The following is a 12841-nucleotide window of genomic DNA, read 5'->3' as shown; positions in this document are numbered from 1 at the left end:
CAAGTTGGCGACTTATATATGCCTATGTTTATCAATGCTTTGACAGGGTCTGAGCCTTAGGGCCGCCTGCTGAAGCGCATCATTGATCAAGGCCGCTCATAAATACTAGTCACCAGTAGCGGCCTGTAACTCTAAACACAACAAACTGTATCCGGTTGATTCAACGACGCCTTGAATGGCTTTGACATGACTGCATGCATTCCATGCCATGCATGTACGACCGACAAAGCGTTAACGCCACAAAAGGCAATCTAATAGTAGAGGGCGTTGGACAACAAGGACAAATAGACGTCCAGAACGCGTACGCGTCTCATTTCGTGCCACCTTCGCCAAGTGCACATCTACATATTCTTCGTTCATCATGGTTGCAACAACGTCAGAGCAGGTCGGCCCAATTTTCCGCCGATGCTCATATTTAACTCATTATGCCTCTTAATAAGCTAGCAGCCCTGTCAGGAACCACCGTCGGTACGTTCACTATAGCGTACGGTCAAGCCGCTGGCTAATATCATCACTTCACAGTCGTTCACCCGCTTGTACTTCTATCTGTAACCGACCATCATGCGCGCTCTGTTTCACGAAGCTCAAGTAAACGCGTCATTGGCATTTTGCTGGGGCAAGACAACGGCAAGACCATCAATGTTGCCAACTCGTTTGGTATTCCCTTCGAGGAGGACGAGAAGGACTCAAAGACGTGGTTCCTCGACCACAATTATATTGAAGGCATGTGGGAGATGTTCAAGAAGGTCAACGGTTCGTGAGTTCTTGCCGGATGCTTGCCGGCATGTCTTGACTGTATATTCTGGTGCTCCAGCTCGAGAACGCATGATCGGGTGGTATCACACTGGCCCCAAATTACGCGCATCAGACCAGGAAATCAATGACCTCCTCAAGCGGTATATTGCACGGCCCGTGATGGTCATTGTTGATGTACGGCCACAAACAGTGGGCATTCCAACCGACGCATACTTCGCCGTAGAGGAGATCAAGGACGTGAGTGTCTATTCTACCATTGAATGCCTGTTCATCATACCTTGTATTTTAGGATGGCACAGAAACGCGCAAAACATTCCTGCACGTACCGTCGGCCATTGAGGCAGAGGAGTCAGAGGAAATTGGTGTCGAGCACCTCCTACGCGACATTAAGGACTCGACAACAACCACCCTCGCAACGCGAGTTTCAGAACAGCTAGCTTCGCTGCGCGGTCTACAATCACGTCTCGCTGACATCCAGAAATACCTCCTAGACGTTGCTGCTGGACGAATGCCAGTGAATCACCAGATTGTTTACAACCTCCAAGATGCACTCAACCTCCTGCCCAATCTCACCGACCCCGAAACCACGCAAAGTTTTGCGACAAGTACAAACGACCAACTTCTGGTTATCTACTTGAGTAGCCTCTTACGCGCGGTGATTGCGCTGCACGCGCTTGTTGACAACAAGGCGTCCATTGGTCGGGCAGAGGCGGAGGAGACTAAGGATGTGGGGGATAAGGGTAAGAAGGATAAGAACGGGAAGTCTGACGAGAAGGGCGACAAGGACGACAAAGAGAAAGCGGACAAGGGCAAAGACACTAAGAGCAGTCTCGCGGATAAGGGCCTGTAGCATAATCTCACATTGTGGACCTACTTCGATAGTTTTTATTGCTCTGTTGCATGCCATCAAACTTCCGAGATGTGGTCCTTTCCACTTTGTCTCGCACCCTTACTGCACTAGGAGAGCCCCCTCCCACCGTTTAGCGGGTAAAGCGGCCGCGCTTTCTGGCAGACTATACTAGATATGAATCGACTGTCATCCATGTCCATATATAATTAGCAAAGCAGACTAAGGAGGACAGGTGTACACGCAAAAATTGCTAGGAATAGTCACCAAATGAACTGGACAGATCAACGGAATGATCCAGTGACCATTACATTGGCGCTAAACGGCTCTGTCGGAATGCCCGACGGCCTATCAGCGGTAGTGCGAGATTTACACCGATGGGTACGAGACAACTTTCTATCAATTGATGTCAAGACGTACATGAACTTACGCCTCAAGCTCACAGATAGTGTCCGCATATAGTCCACCAGATTGGTTGGAGGAATTGAGCAGTGCGACAGTGGACACGATAGATAGAAATGCAGTTGAGAAACACCATGCAATGAATGGAAAAGATTGCAATTATTCTTCGCTTGAGACGTTCGATAATGCAGGTATTCTATGACAAGCAATCGAGCGGGCACCGTCCTGAACACGAGCATCGGTGTTGGCATCGAGCGAGGGGATGGTATGCTCTGCCATCACTTGTGCGTGACGAAACCCGTGCCGGAGTAGCCCTCTGATGAGATACCTGTAAAAAAAAAAAACCCCCAGGTTTAACATCGACGTGAAACTTCAGTAGATTAGGGAGATAAATACCAGAGATGGGGTTCATCTTTTGCTCCAGTGCACGTTCGTTTGAAGCCTCCTCCCACTCCTTGCTGATAGACTTCGGCGGCGGGGGAGCTGCACGACAGAAACGCGTTAACCTTCCCCTAGACGAAGGCCATACAATACTATAGAGTACTGAGTACGTACCAAATGATCTCACGGCGATGAACACAGCACCCGCTGCAGCTACACCGGCCAAAGTACCGAGAAGCACCTTCATCGTAGTGCCCGGAGGGTTAACGGGGGCACGAGGTCCATGAGGTCCGAACGCGACATAGTATGCTACACAGCAGCAGCACGAACACAGGATGAACAACCGTCAGTTATCGTCCACGCATGCCCGAACGCACGCCGCGTGCGGTGATAGACGCGACGTGTGTACTTACCCGCCTTCTTCTCATCAATGGAGAGGGTCTTCCAGTCCTTCTTCTGGAGCTCCTCGAGCTGCTGGTGCACCGTAAGCTGCTCGTCGTGCGAGAGCTGCTCCCACTGAGCCTCAACATTCGACAGCGGGATCACGGACGACGACGCGGACGACGCGGGGGAGGCCGTAGCATGGGTTCCACTCGCCGAGGCCGCGATGGAGCGGGCGAACGGACGGAGGGAGGCTCTAGGACGCGCCAGGCGCAGGGCTTGCATTGCGACAAGGAAGGAGACACGAGAGAGGATGGGGGCGGGATGAACCCTGTGCGTAGGGGTCAACGCGAAAACGGTGAAGGCAACTGCTAAGCGCCGATACGGAGCGGCACGGGAGTACCCGACCAGCGCTCGTCTGCGGCGATATCTGGCCCAGAGTACACTCGAACGTCTTAGAGTGTCGTCTGGCCGCCTCGAGCTCGTTCGAGCTCGCGCAGACATCATCATCATTTCAGCGCATGTCGCGCTTGAGCGCCGTTATATCTGGAGTAGCAGAATGCGAGTACATCTGAGATAGCAAGTACTTCACAGAATACAAGAAATGACGAGCACAGACGAAACGAGCGAAGGCTACAACGTAGATCAAAGAATTTCAGGCAGCTTCCTCAGTAGCAGCCGCGGTGGTCTGTGGGCAATCGCGCGAGATATGCCTGTGTAACCCGAGATTTATTCAGTACCACAATAATCAATACTTGGACATGGATCTTACCCCTCAGAACCGCAAGTGTAGCACGCCCTCTTTTGAGGCTGCGGGCATTCCCTCGAGATGTGCCCCTAAAATTCACTCACGTCAGAGAGGCAACAATACATCAATACTTGAAGGGACTCACGTGGCCTGAGCAGTTGTAGCACTTGCTACCCGACACACAGTCCCGCGAAAGGTGCCCGACACCTCCGCAAGAGTAGCTAGAAAAGACAGACATCAGAAACACAGATCATATGATATTCAAACACACTTGCCATGTCTTTTGCGACCCTCCGCCACCGAACGCGCCAAAGTTTCCTGACGCCGCCTCGGGGCACGCGCGGGCAATGTGACCCGGCTTGCCACAGCGGTAGCACTCCTGGCCTCCGGATCCGCCGCTATAGCTGGAAAATCCGCCAGTAGCGGTGTTGTCGGGGCATTCACGGCTCTGAGGAGGCATGAGTATGGCTGGACCATTTATTGGATCTTGACCAGACTCACCAAGTGGCCTTCTTTTCCGCACTTAAAGCACGATTTTGCCTTAGCCTCGGACGTGCAGTCTCGAGAGACATGGCCTTCAAGGCCACCTGGTAGTATATACCTCTCAGCGATTGGAATAATCCTCCACAAAGAGCGGACAAACAGTTGTAGCTATAGATATGAAAACATCAGCAGGAGCAAAAAGACATTGATGCGCGCCACATACCAGGTCGGCGTGCCCGCCTTGGGACAAGACGCAGCCTGATGACCGACTGCAGCGTAAAGTGACGGAAAAAACAAGTTTGGTCGAGGTAAACACATTTCACAGTGAGCGATCGAGTTCTCCTTCTCGAAATCGGGTCGCGTAACTTACAGCCACCACAGTTGAAGCAACCTCTTGCGCCAGCCATTTTTTGAGCAGATGAACTCGATGAGTAGGAGTGTACAGGGAAGGCGAGCCGAGCAAGTAGCACCGGAGAGCGAGGGAGGGTGAGGGGCAGAGGGCGACGAGCTGGGGCCTTTTGATCGAGAGGAGAAAACCTACGATTGTGTATGTAAGCGGCTTCTGCGTTTCGATCTCAGATGCCAACACGTGGGCCCGCTCGTCCGGGCGTCTGCCCATGGCCGACGGCGACATTGCGCAGATGGCCTGCAACGAGGCCGCTGAGACACGGCTCGCACAGGGTTTAATCATGACTTAGAGGACAATTGGGCTTCTCATCGACACATCTTACAAGCCGAGAGCTACACATTTCCCAGGTCCTCTAGTTTTGAAAGGACGAAACCTCTCGCCTCGAGGCAAGGATTCCCTGGAGGAGTCATCCCAGTCGAAACAGGAAAGAAAGTGCCGCTGCCGGCGTTCGCACTACACCATAAGAGGACAATACTCGATTTTGTTCCGTCGCAAGATGCACGCAGGGCCCGCTGCATGTTCTCTGTCGCTGCGGCTCATTACGACATGGGGGCATTGGGGTTGCAGCAACTCGGCAGGCTTAGATTTACGTTCAAGGCAAACTGTACAATGTAGCTACACGCGCAAATGCACGGGCATGACGAGATCACTTGCACCCAAAGAAACGCCTATCCGCCATTTTGCAATCGACCCTTCGCGGGCACTATCTGGGCAGCGTCGTTATACTGCTGCCGACTTCGGGGCAGTCTTCTCTGGCGGGTTCAAGAAGACCTAGACGCCAGGATCAGAAAACACAATGTCGGGATGACGAGCCTACAGACGCACCTGTTGGCCACCCTGGCCGTCCTGCCACTGCTGGTAGCGCAGGATGGTCGTGCCGCGCTTCTCAGCTGTGACACGCTCGCTCTCCTTGAGCGACTGGCGGAGGGCCCGCGCGGCGATCTGGGTGTACTTGTTGTACCTGTGGGATGCCAGACATCAGACACACCACATGCATGGGTAGGGTGCGGGTACATACGTGAAAACGTTGCGCCAGTTCGCACTGCTCATCGTAGCGGATAGTCTAGAGGGAACTTGTGTTGGTGTCGACGGTCGTTTGCCAGACGCCAGACCGATCGGCGAGCTCCGGAGGGTCACGTGCGCACAGCTAGCGCGCGTCGGTCGACATCCCCACCGTCGTCATCCGCGGCCGCGGTCGCTGACTGCTGTAACACCTCGACTCGCTATCCCTCTGGACTGCTTACCCTGTTAACCATATATTCGCGTTCGACGACCTCACGAACTCCCGTCTTGTATCTCATAGAAACGCTTCTACGATGGCCGGTGTGGCATGGCACTACGTTCTCAAATTCATAATCACAGGTCCGTCGGTATGATACTTTCTCAGTGCAGCACACCCCGACACGAATCGCGGCCCCGCAGGCGACAGCGCCGTCGGCAAGTCCTCCCTCCTCGTCCGCCTCACCGACCAGCGCTTCCTCGCCAACCCTGACCCAACAGTGCGTTAGCCCGCCCTCTCGCTCGCATGCGCGCGTTGAGCCGTGCGCCCCTAGCTAGGAGTCGAATTCGGCTCGAAGCTCATCACGATCCCCGAGGAGAACAAGGTCGTGAAGCTGCAATGTGTGCTCCTCGCCGCTGCCGCGCCCGCGCCGCGAACTGACCGCACGCACCCACAGGCTGGGACACGGCCGGGACGGAGTCGTTCAGGTCCATAACGCGCTCGTACTATCGCGGCGCCGCGGGCTGCCTGCTCGTGTACGACGTCACCTCGCGGCAGAGTACGTACTCGCACGCCCGCTCCGCACGCCGCACGTCCGCTCAGGGCCTGTCCGCGTTCTTCTTCCCCTGCAGGCTTCGTGAACGCGCGCTCGTGGCTCGCAGATGTACGTGAGCATGCGGACCCGCACCTCACCTGCATTCTCGTCGGAAACAAGATCGACCTGTGCACGGATGATGCGGGCCCGGGGCGGCGCACCCGCGAGGTTCCGTCTGAGGAAGCGGAGCAGTGGGCGCAGGAGGAAGGCCTGCTGTTTGTCGAGGCGAGTGCAAGGTCAGGGGAGAACGTCGAGGCGGCATTCGAACGTGCGACACGGGATATTCTCGACAAGATCCGGCGGGGCGTCTTTGACGATGATAGGGTGCGTGGTCCTGGCTCAGGGCTGATCACTGATTTTGACTGGGGTTGCAGTCGCCCGGCGTCAAGCTGTTGAAACCGTCGAATCCCAATCTATCGCTGGAGGCAGACGCACGTCAGGGACGATGTTGCTAATATATTGATACCCGTGGAGCCACCTTACATGTATATGCATGTCGATACTATGTACAGGATTGTATGTATAGGTATGTTGTATACTACTTTCGCGCCATCAGTCATGCGGACACTGGAATGATGAGATGTGGGGACACCATGCACATAATAGGGGTATTATGATGGGCACACATAACATACGGACTGCGTGTGAACAGATGCTATGGAACAGCTAGTGATGTGAGCTCTAGAGATTATTGGGAGATAAGGTAGGAAGCGGCGAAGTGTGGATCCGTGCACCCTTTTGCATGGATGGCCGGTTTACGGCACCCTTGATAACATGAGGACCGCTGTTAATGCGGATGAGACAGCGACTAGTAGGCGAACAGCAACAGCACATCCAAGGTCCGAATCGGCTTCCTTGGTCCGAACACAGCAGTCCTGTGGCTAGGCAGGCTTCTGTAGCGAGCGGGCATATTCGCCCAGCTGCATGACAAAGCCGGGGTTGGGCTCCGCTATGCTGTACTTATTCTTCACGAACTGCAGCGCGTGGTCAGGCGACCAGCCATTCTTCGCGATGAGATATGCACAGACGATGCTTGAGCTGCGACTGATGCCCTGCGCGCAGTGGACGAGCACACGGGCGTTGGGGTCGCGCAGGGCATCGGCCACAAAGGACGTCGACGCGGGGAGGTGCGCGGCGAGCTCGGCGAAAGGGCTGTCCTGCAGCGGGAGGTGGAGGCGTTCGAGCGGGATGGCGGGCGGGAGGTGCACGCGACCATTCATCGCGCTGAGGACGTGGGTGATGCCGAGAGTGAGGAGGGTGTGGGCACTCTCGGCGGCGGCGAGGTCGGCGATGAAGAGGCGGGGGACGATCTCGGTCGGAGGGAGCTGTTGGAGAGCCGCAGGGGAGCCAGGGAAGCCTGTGGCGGGCGTGTACCAGACGGTGGAGGTGGGCGAGGGGGAAGGCGGAGGCGCGGGTGCGAAGTGGAGCGTGCTGACCGAGGGCATGGTCAAGGACATCTGCTTGGGGCGAGATTGCGGCGGGGACATGCCTTAACCGTCAGAGCTGTGTAGCGAAGGTGAGGGAGGAGAAGGGCGCTGCTCACCGAGTTATATAATAATTTATGATGAAGGAGGCTCGCCTGCGGATGGCCACAGGAACGGTGACAAGGATCGGCAGGCACGCCACAGTACGAGGAGGCACAGCACAAAGGAGCGGCCTTGATTGAGCCTTGACGATAATGTGCAAGAGTGGCGTTGCTGGTGCGACCAGAGGGCGTGGCTGGGGCTTGGCACGAGAAGAAGGGGAGACTATAAAGGCAGGGGGGCTATGAAGATGGAGAGGGTGGCATGAGTTTGCGGGCGGACGGAGGGTAGGGGCATGTGTGTGTATGTGTATATAAGGAGGGCAGATGGGTATAGCCGTGAAGGACAGCCGTCGAATACCCGTGCGCTGCTGCCTCGAGCCCGCCATCTGTCAGCGTCTAGTCTCCGGAGATCGACGCGACGGCCCACGCACTGCCCTGCCCCTCCCTCGGCCTCCCCACCTACCGACGCTCCCCGATCCGGCACTGCTCCGGCGGTCCGCGTGCTGTTCCCCGCCCTGCCGAGTCTATCAGCCGCCCTCACGTTCACCCGGCCATCACGCGCGCACCGCACACACACACGCGCACACACAATTCACAGGAAATGCAGGAAAATCATATCGACAGTCGCTCAAGCAGTACATGGTGACACAACTAGACTACGAATTCGACAACCCAGCCTATACAGTACAGTCGTGACAGCGTGTGGAATCGTTCGCAGTGATTGTGCAACAATGCGATGGGTGGAGAGGGCGACAGCGCAAGAGGCGGGATGACGTGACAACAAGTAAAAAATGATAGGAGCTTCTGATCCTCCAGGACCAAGCGACGCGTCAAAATGTTTATTGATCTCGAGGACGCAGTAAGATAATGTGGCAGCGTGGCATACAAGTCATCTAGATGAGGTCGCTAATAGTGAAACATGAGATCCTGCGCCGTTCCTAACAATCAATATGGCACTTACGCGACGTTCAGGGGCATTTCATCAATCTGGGTGTTGTAGAACTCTGTGGCATCGTTCAAACGTCAGAGCGGTCCCGTCTCCAATTGGATATCGCCACTTACGTTCAATATCCCGAAGCATGCGCACGTCCTCCGTCGTCACAAAGTTGATGGCGACACCCTTCCTTCCGAAACGGCCACCACGACCGATACGGTGAATGTAGTTCTCACGGTTGGTGGGCAGGTCGTAGTTAATGACGAGCGACACTTGCTGCACGTCGATACCACGGGCGAGCAGATCTGTGGTGATCAATACACGAGAGGAGCCCGAACGGAACTCCTTCATCAGGACCTCACGCTGCTTCTGTTCCATGTCACCGTGCTGATGCGGATATATTGCGTCAGCATCTCACTTTATATATGAATATTGATCGCCGGCAACTTACCATGGCAGAGACGGTGAATTCACGAGAGTGCATCTTCTCAGTCAGCCAGTCGACTTTCCGCCTTGTGTTGCAGAAAATGACAGCCTGGGTAATCGTCACCGTCTCGTACAGATCGCACAGCGTGTCCAGCTTCCACTCCTCCTTCTCGACCGCGATGTAGAACTGCTTGATACCCTCCAGCGTCAACTCGTCACGCTTGACGAGGATACGAACGGGGTCGCGCATGAACTTCTTGGTGACCTCAAGCACGTCCGCCGGCATGGTGGCGGATAGCAAGACAACCTGCGTGTCCTGCGGGAGGAGCTGGAACACCTCGTAGATCTGGTCCTTGAAACCACGGGACAGCATCTCATCGGCTTCATCGAGACAGAAAATCTTGATAGTGTCCGTCCTGAGGGCACGGCGGTTGATCATGTCGTACACACGACCGGGCGTGCCGACCACGACCTGCGCGCCCTCCTGGAGCTTGGCCATGTCCTCGCGAACGTTTGTGCCACCGACACAAGCGTGGCACTCGATGTTCATGTAGTCGCCCAACGCAACGACGACCTTTTGGATTTGCTGCGCGAGCTCGCGAGTGGGCGCGAGGATGAGCGCCTGGGTGCCCTTGATGGCCGGGTCCAGCTTTTGGAGGATTGAGATAGAGAAGGTAGCGGTCTTGCCCGTGCCGGACTGAGCCTGGGCGATGACATCGTGGCCCTTGATGACGGGCACGATGGCGCGCTGCTGAATAGCGGAGGGACGCTCAAAACTGCGCCTCGGTCAGCCCAGCTCAATTTTCGGAGGCAAGGCGGGTTCTACTCACCCGTACGCATAGATACCACGGAGGAGCTCAGCCTTTAGTTCCATGTTATCGAAGCTGTGCATCCGATCAGCGTCTGCTTTTCGACGAAGGATGCACACAGCCTACTCACTTGTCGACAATCTGGTCCCAGTTGGACTCAATCTCGCCCTCCTGGACATCCTGAAATTCACTGCAGAGCGACGCAGAAGCCCGGATGAGACACGGGTCACACACGCATGATCATCGGACTGCTCACGTTGACATTGGTAGTTGCTGTGTTTTGTGCAAGTAGTCGACAGGGGGGTCGACTAAGAATGCGACGGTGGTGGGGGTGGGCTGAGTATCGATACGATCTCTAAGCTTGATGGTCTCGGAGGAGACTTGTAGAAAGCAAATTTCGCCCTTCCAGCGGTGACTGGCGGGCTCGGTGTTTGCCGCTATTTCGCCCTCCGATGGCCTGATATGGCAGGAGCTGCTTACGTTAGTGTTCCCTCCGCTTCAGCGCCCAACAGGTACTCGCACAGAGGACCCTTCCTTGGCTTGCCATTCCTCAGCTTGTGACTGGACAACATGGCTACCCAGACAGCGACGATGACCAATGGTACTAATGGTATCAAGGCGAATGGCAAGATCAAGTCTAAAAATCAGTTGCGTCGCCTGAAGGCGAAGCAGAAGAAGGAGCAGGAGAAGTCGGGGACACCGGTACGTTCTCATATACACAAGTAAGCTCTCATGTACGTGCACTCATTAATGACGGCTGTGATAGGAGAACGGCGAGCAGAAGCCGGACGTGAAGATGGAGGAGGATGGTGTGCAGCCTATGGATGTCGAGTACGTACCTGAGCAGTTGGATGTCAAAGGCCCTGCCCTCGAAGGATTCTCCTCCGTGTTTGCTCGTTTTCAGCCGCCTCCTGAATCAGCATTTGTACGTTCATCTCATAATATCTACCCCTTTTTAACTGACACGGTTGTGGCAGCGTGCTCGCGACCAAGAGCCTCAGAAAGGAGAGATCATCTACTCTGATGATGATATGGCCTCAGAGGGTGACTCGGATGCTGAAGAGAAGAAGCCCCTCTCGAAAAAGAAAGCCCGCAAGATGAATCGACTTACCGTAGCAGAGTTGAAGCAACTTGTGAAGAAGCCTGAGGTCGTCGAGTGGACAGACGTCACCGCCTCTGACCCTCGCCTACTTCTCCACCTCAAGAGCTACCGCAACACGGTCCCCATCCCAAGCCACTGGAGCGCAAAACGAGATTACTTGCAGGGCAAGCGGGGTATTGAGAAGCCTCCGTTCCAACTACCCTCGTACATTGCAGACACCGGGATCGCAACGATGCGGGATGCCGTGAAAGAGAAGGAGGCCGGCATGTCCCTCAAGGCGAAGACGCGTGAGCGCGTGCAGCCGAAGATGGGCAAGGTAGACATTGACTACCAGAAGCTGCACGACGCCTTCTTCAAATTTATGACAAAGCCGAATGTCACTGGCTTCGGCGAGATGTGAGCCCTCAGGTCGGTGCTGCTTGTGCTTCCGCTGACATACTCTAATATGCGTAGGTATTATGAAGGCAAGGAGTTTGAGACACAGCTGAAGCACAAGCGTCCTGGTGACTTGTCCCCAGAGCTCGTGGAGGCATTGTCAATTCCTCCGCTCGCGCCACCTCCCTGGCTCATTAGCATGCAACGTTTTGGTCCACCCCCAAGTTACCCTACCTTGCGGATACCCGGTCTCAATGCTCCTATTCCCGAAGGGTGAGTTCACTAACTGTATCGCGCATATAGCGTGCTCATTTCTTGCAGTGCGCAGTGGGGCTTCCATCCAGGTGGTTGGGGTAAGCCCCCTCTTGACGAATACAATCGTCCTTTGTATGGTGATGTCTTCGGCGTAATGCCCAAGAACAATGATGCCGATGTGATTATTCTTACTTTGAGCGCAGTGATTTTACTCATGACGTCCTATTTTCATTCGTAGATGGGCGAGCCCGTTGATCGCAACTTCTGGGGTGAGCTAGAGCCCGAAGAAGGTATGTCATGTCTGAAGCGCTTTGAATTATTGTCTCACTATTAAAATAGAGGAAGAAGAAGAGGAAAGCGAGGAAGAAAGCGAAGAGGAGGAAGAGCAGCAACCCGCACCGCAGGACGGCATGCAAACACCGTCAGGAATGGAGACGCCATCCGGCATGACCAGTGTCGTCTCGACAGTTGCGGGAGGACTCGAGACGCCAGACTTCCTGGAGCTTCGCAAAAATGCTGGACGGGCACAATCAGAAGCGGTCGAGTCAGGACCAAGATCATTGTATCAGGTTGTCCCCGAGAAGCAGGCCTCGGTACGCGGGCTTATGGGAAGCGAACGGGGATACGACGTCAGTGCTGTTACCGGCGGCGGTGCTATTCCCGTGCTCGGAGACGAGCGTGGCTCCAAAGTTAGTGTCCTACTACAGCTTTATCGCGCGACTACGAAGCTGACTCGTTCGCAAATAGCGCAGAGGGAACGGCGTGGAAGTTTCCATCGATGCAGGGGAACTGGAAGGCATGTCGGAAGACGAGCTGCGGCGGAAGTACGAGCAACATGCTCGTGGCTCCGCTGGTGTCCCCGGTGCAAACGGCCGAGAAGACTTCTCGGATATGATCGCGAAGGAGACATCAAGGAGACGACAGAAGGAGCGGGAGAGGGAGAACAGAAAAGAGAAGGAATTCAAGTTCTGATCTGCTGCATGTTTGGGGTGTGTTCTCTTGTGCTTTGTATGTCTATGTTCCCTTCTTTCTATTGTATAAGCGTTCAACGTGCTAGCCGTCCGAATGCAACAATGGTGTACGCAGTTGTGAGCTTCCGTGCCATCCGAGCTCCGTTCTCTCAACGAGTCATAACACACATAAGCTTTCGCTTTGAGATAAGGATACAGCGAGGACGTCGCGCTGTGATACTAC

General features: G+C 55.0%; 8 protein-coding genes across 8 annotated transcripts; 3 read left to right on the top strand and 5 right to left on the bottom strand.

Annotated features, from left to right (window-relative positions):
- Positions 1 to 335: 335 nt before the first annotated feature.
- POSPLADRAFT_1179093 (hypothetical protein) lies at positions 336 to 1707 on the top strand. The gene is made up of 5 exons (XM_024488641.1): positions 336 to 385; positions 441 to 468; positions 523 to 753; positions 815 to 993; positions 1046 to 1707. The coding sequence occupies exons 1-5, from the start codon at positions 362 to 364 to the stop codon at positions 1604 to 1606; spliced, it is 1023 nt and encodes a 340-aa protein (XP_024342181.1). The 5' UTR covers positions 336 to 361; the 3' UTR covers positions 1607 to 1707.
- A 576-nt stretch (positions 1708 to 2283) lies between these two features.
- Positions 2284 to 3052, bottom strand: POSPLADRAFT_1134229 (hypothetical protein; the record flags this gene model as incomplete). The annotated part of the gene is made up of 4 exons (XM_024484449.1): positions 2284 to 2333; positions 2402 to 2488; positions 2561 to 2695; positions 2800 to 3052. The coding sequence occupies 4 exons, from the start codon at positions 3050 to 3052 to the stop codon at positions 2284 to 2286; spliced, it is 525 nt and encodes a 174-aa protein (XP_024342180.1).
- A 490-nt stretch (positions 3053 to 3542) lies between these two features.
- On the bottom strand, positions 3543 to 4405 carry POSPLADRAFT_1032163 (hypothetical protein; the record flags this gene model as incomplete). Its single annotated transcript, XM_024476833.1, has 7 exons — positions 3543 to 3604; positions 3661 to 3665; positions 3699 to 3736; positions 3787 to 3963; positions 4017 to 4166; positions 4222 to 4256; positions 4369 to 4405. 7 exons carry the CDS (start codon positions 4403 to 4405, stop codon positions 3543 to 3545), a joined length of 504 nt encoding a protein of 167 aa, XP_024342179.1.
- A 559-nt stretch (positions 4406 to 4964) lies between these two features.
- On the bottom strand, positions 4965 to 5463 carry POSPLADRAFT_1179086 (hypothetical protein). Its single transcript, XM_024488640.1, has 3 exons — positions 5426 to 5463; positions 5233 to 5368; positions 4965 to 5178 (listed from the first exon to the last, which is right to left on the bottom strand). Exons 1-3 carry the CDS (start codon positions 5455 to 5457, stop codon positions 5128 to 5130), a joined length of 219 nt encoding a protein of 72 aa, XP_024342178.1. The 5' UTR covers positions 5458 to 5463; the 3' UTR covers positions 4965 to 5127.
- A 260-nt stretch (positions 5464 to 5723) lies between these two features.
- POSPLADRAFT_1044762 (hypothetical protein) lies at positions 5724 to 6676 on the top strand (the record flags this gene model as incomplete). Its single annotated transcript, XM_024478599.1, has 6 exons — positions 5724 to 5769; positions 5830 to 5906; positions 5961 to 6027; positions 6084 to 6185; positions 6259 to 6545; positions 6596 to 6676. 6 exons carry the CDS (start codon positions 5724 to 5726, stop codon positions 6674 to 6676), a joined length of 660 nt encoding a protein of 219 aa, XP_024342177.1.
- A 426-nt stretch (positions 6677 to 7102) lies between these two features.
- Positions 7103 to 8054, bottom strand: POSPLADRAFT_1179082 (hypothetical protein; the record flags this gene model as incomplete). Its single annotated transcript, XM_024488639.1, has 2 exons — positions 7765 to 8054; positions 7103 to 7678 (listed from the first exon to the last, which is right to left on the bottom strand). Exon 2 carries the CDS (start codon positions 7676 to 7678, stop codon positions 7103 to 7105), a length of 576 nt encoding a protein of 191 aa, XP_024342176.1. The 5' UTR covers positions 7765 to 8054.
- Positions 8055 to 8339: 285 nt separating this feature from the next.
- On the bottom strand, positions 8340 to 10281 carry POSPLADRAFT_1179079 (hypothetical protein). Its single transcript, XM_024488638.1, has 7 exons — positions 10172 to 10281; positions 10046 to 10105; positions 9937 to 9990; positions 9132 to 9882; positions 8809 to 9067; positions 8708 to 8750; positions 8340 to 8652 (listed from the first exon to the last, which is right to left on the bottom strand). Exons 1-7 carry the CDS (start codon positions 10177 to 10179, stop codon positions 8640 to 8642), a joined length of 1188 nt encoding a protein of 395 aa, XP_024342175.1. The 5' UTR covers positions 10180 to 10281; the 3' UTR covers positions 8340 to 8639.
- A 204-nt stretch (positions 10282 to 10485) lies between these two features.
- POSPLADRAFT_1044760 (hypothetical protein) lies at positions 10486 to 12619 on the top strand (the record flags this gene model as incomplete). The annotated part of the gene is made up of 8 exons (XM_024478598.1): positions 10486 to 10617; positions 10697 to 10840; positions 10917 to 11413; positions 11471 to 11665; positions 11714 to 11825; positions 11886 to 11968; positions 12006 to 12336; positions 12395 to 12619. The coding sequence occupies 8 exons, from the start codon at positions 10486 to 10488 to the stop codon at positions 12617 to 12619; spliced, it is 1719 nt and encodes a 572-aa protein (XP_024342174.1).
- Between the last annotated feature and the right edge of the window lie 222 nt (positions 12620 to 12841).

The sequence above is a fragment of the Postia placenta genome, assembly GCF_002117355.1.
Source record: "Postia placenta MAD-698-R-SB12 unplaced genomic scaffold POSPLAscaffold_3, whole genome shotgun sequence".
NCBI lineage: Eukaryota > Fungi > Basidiomycota > Agaricomycetes > Polyporales > Adustoporiaceae > Rhodonia > Rhodonia placenta.
This window is presented reverse-complemented; position numbering and strand designations above follow the sequence as displayed.

Bases quoted from the DNA above. Each gene is read 5' to 3' on its own strand.
- POSPLADRAFT_1179093 (XM_024488641.1), top strand. From the start codon at position 362: ATGGTTGCAACAACGTCAGAGCAG. The intron at 386-440 runs GTCGGCCCAATT...CCTCTTAATAAG, and splicing joins TTGCAACAACGTCAGAGCAG to CTAGCAGCCCTGTCAGGAAC. The intron at 469-522 runs GTACGTTCACTA...ATCACTTCACAG, and splicing joins CCTGTCAGGAACCACCGTCG to TCGTTCACCCGCTTGTACTT.
- POSPLADRAFT_1179086 (XM_024488640.1), bottom strand. From the start codon at position 5,457: ATGAGCAGTGCGAACTGGCGCAACGTTTTCAC. The intron at 5,369-5,425 runs GTATGTACCCGC...GGCATCCCACAG, and splicing joins AACTGGCGCAACGTTTTCAC to GTACAACAAGTACACCCAGA. The intron at 5,179-5,232 runs GTGCGTCTGTAG...CCTGGCGTCTAG, and splicing joins ACGGCCAGGGTGGCCAACAG to GTCTTCTTGAACCCGCCAGA.
- POSPLADRAFT_1179079 (XM_024488638.1), bottom strand. The intron at 9,991-10,045 runs GTGAGTAGGCTG...TCGGATGCACAG, and splicing joins TGGGACCAGATTGTCGACAA to CTTCGATAACATGGAACTAA. The intron at 9,068-9,131 runs GTAAGTTGCCGG...TATCCGCATCAG, and splicing joins AATTCACCGTCTCTGCCATG to CACGGTGACATGGAACAGAA.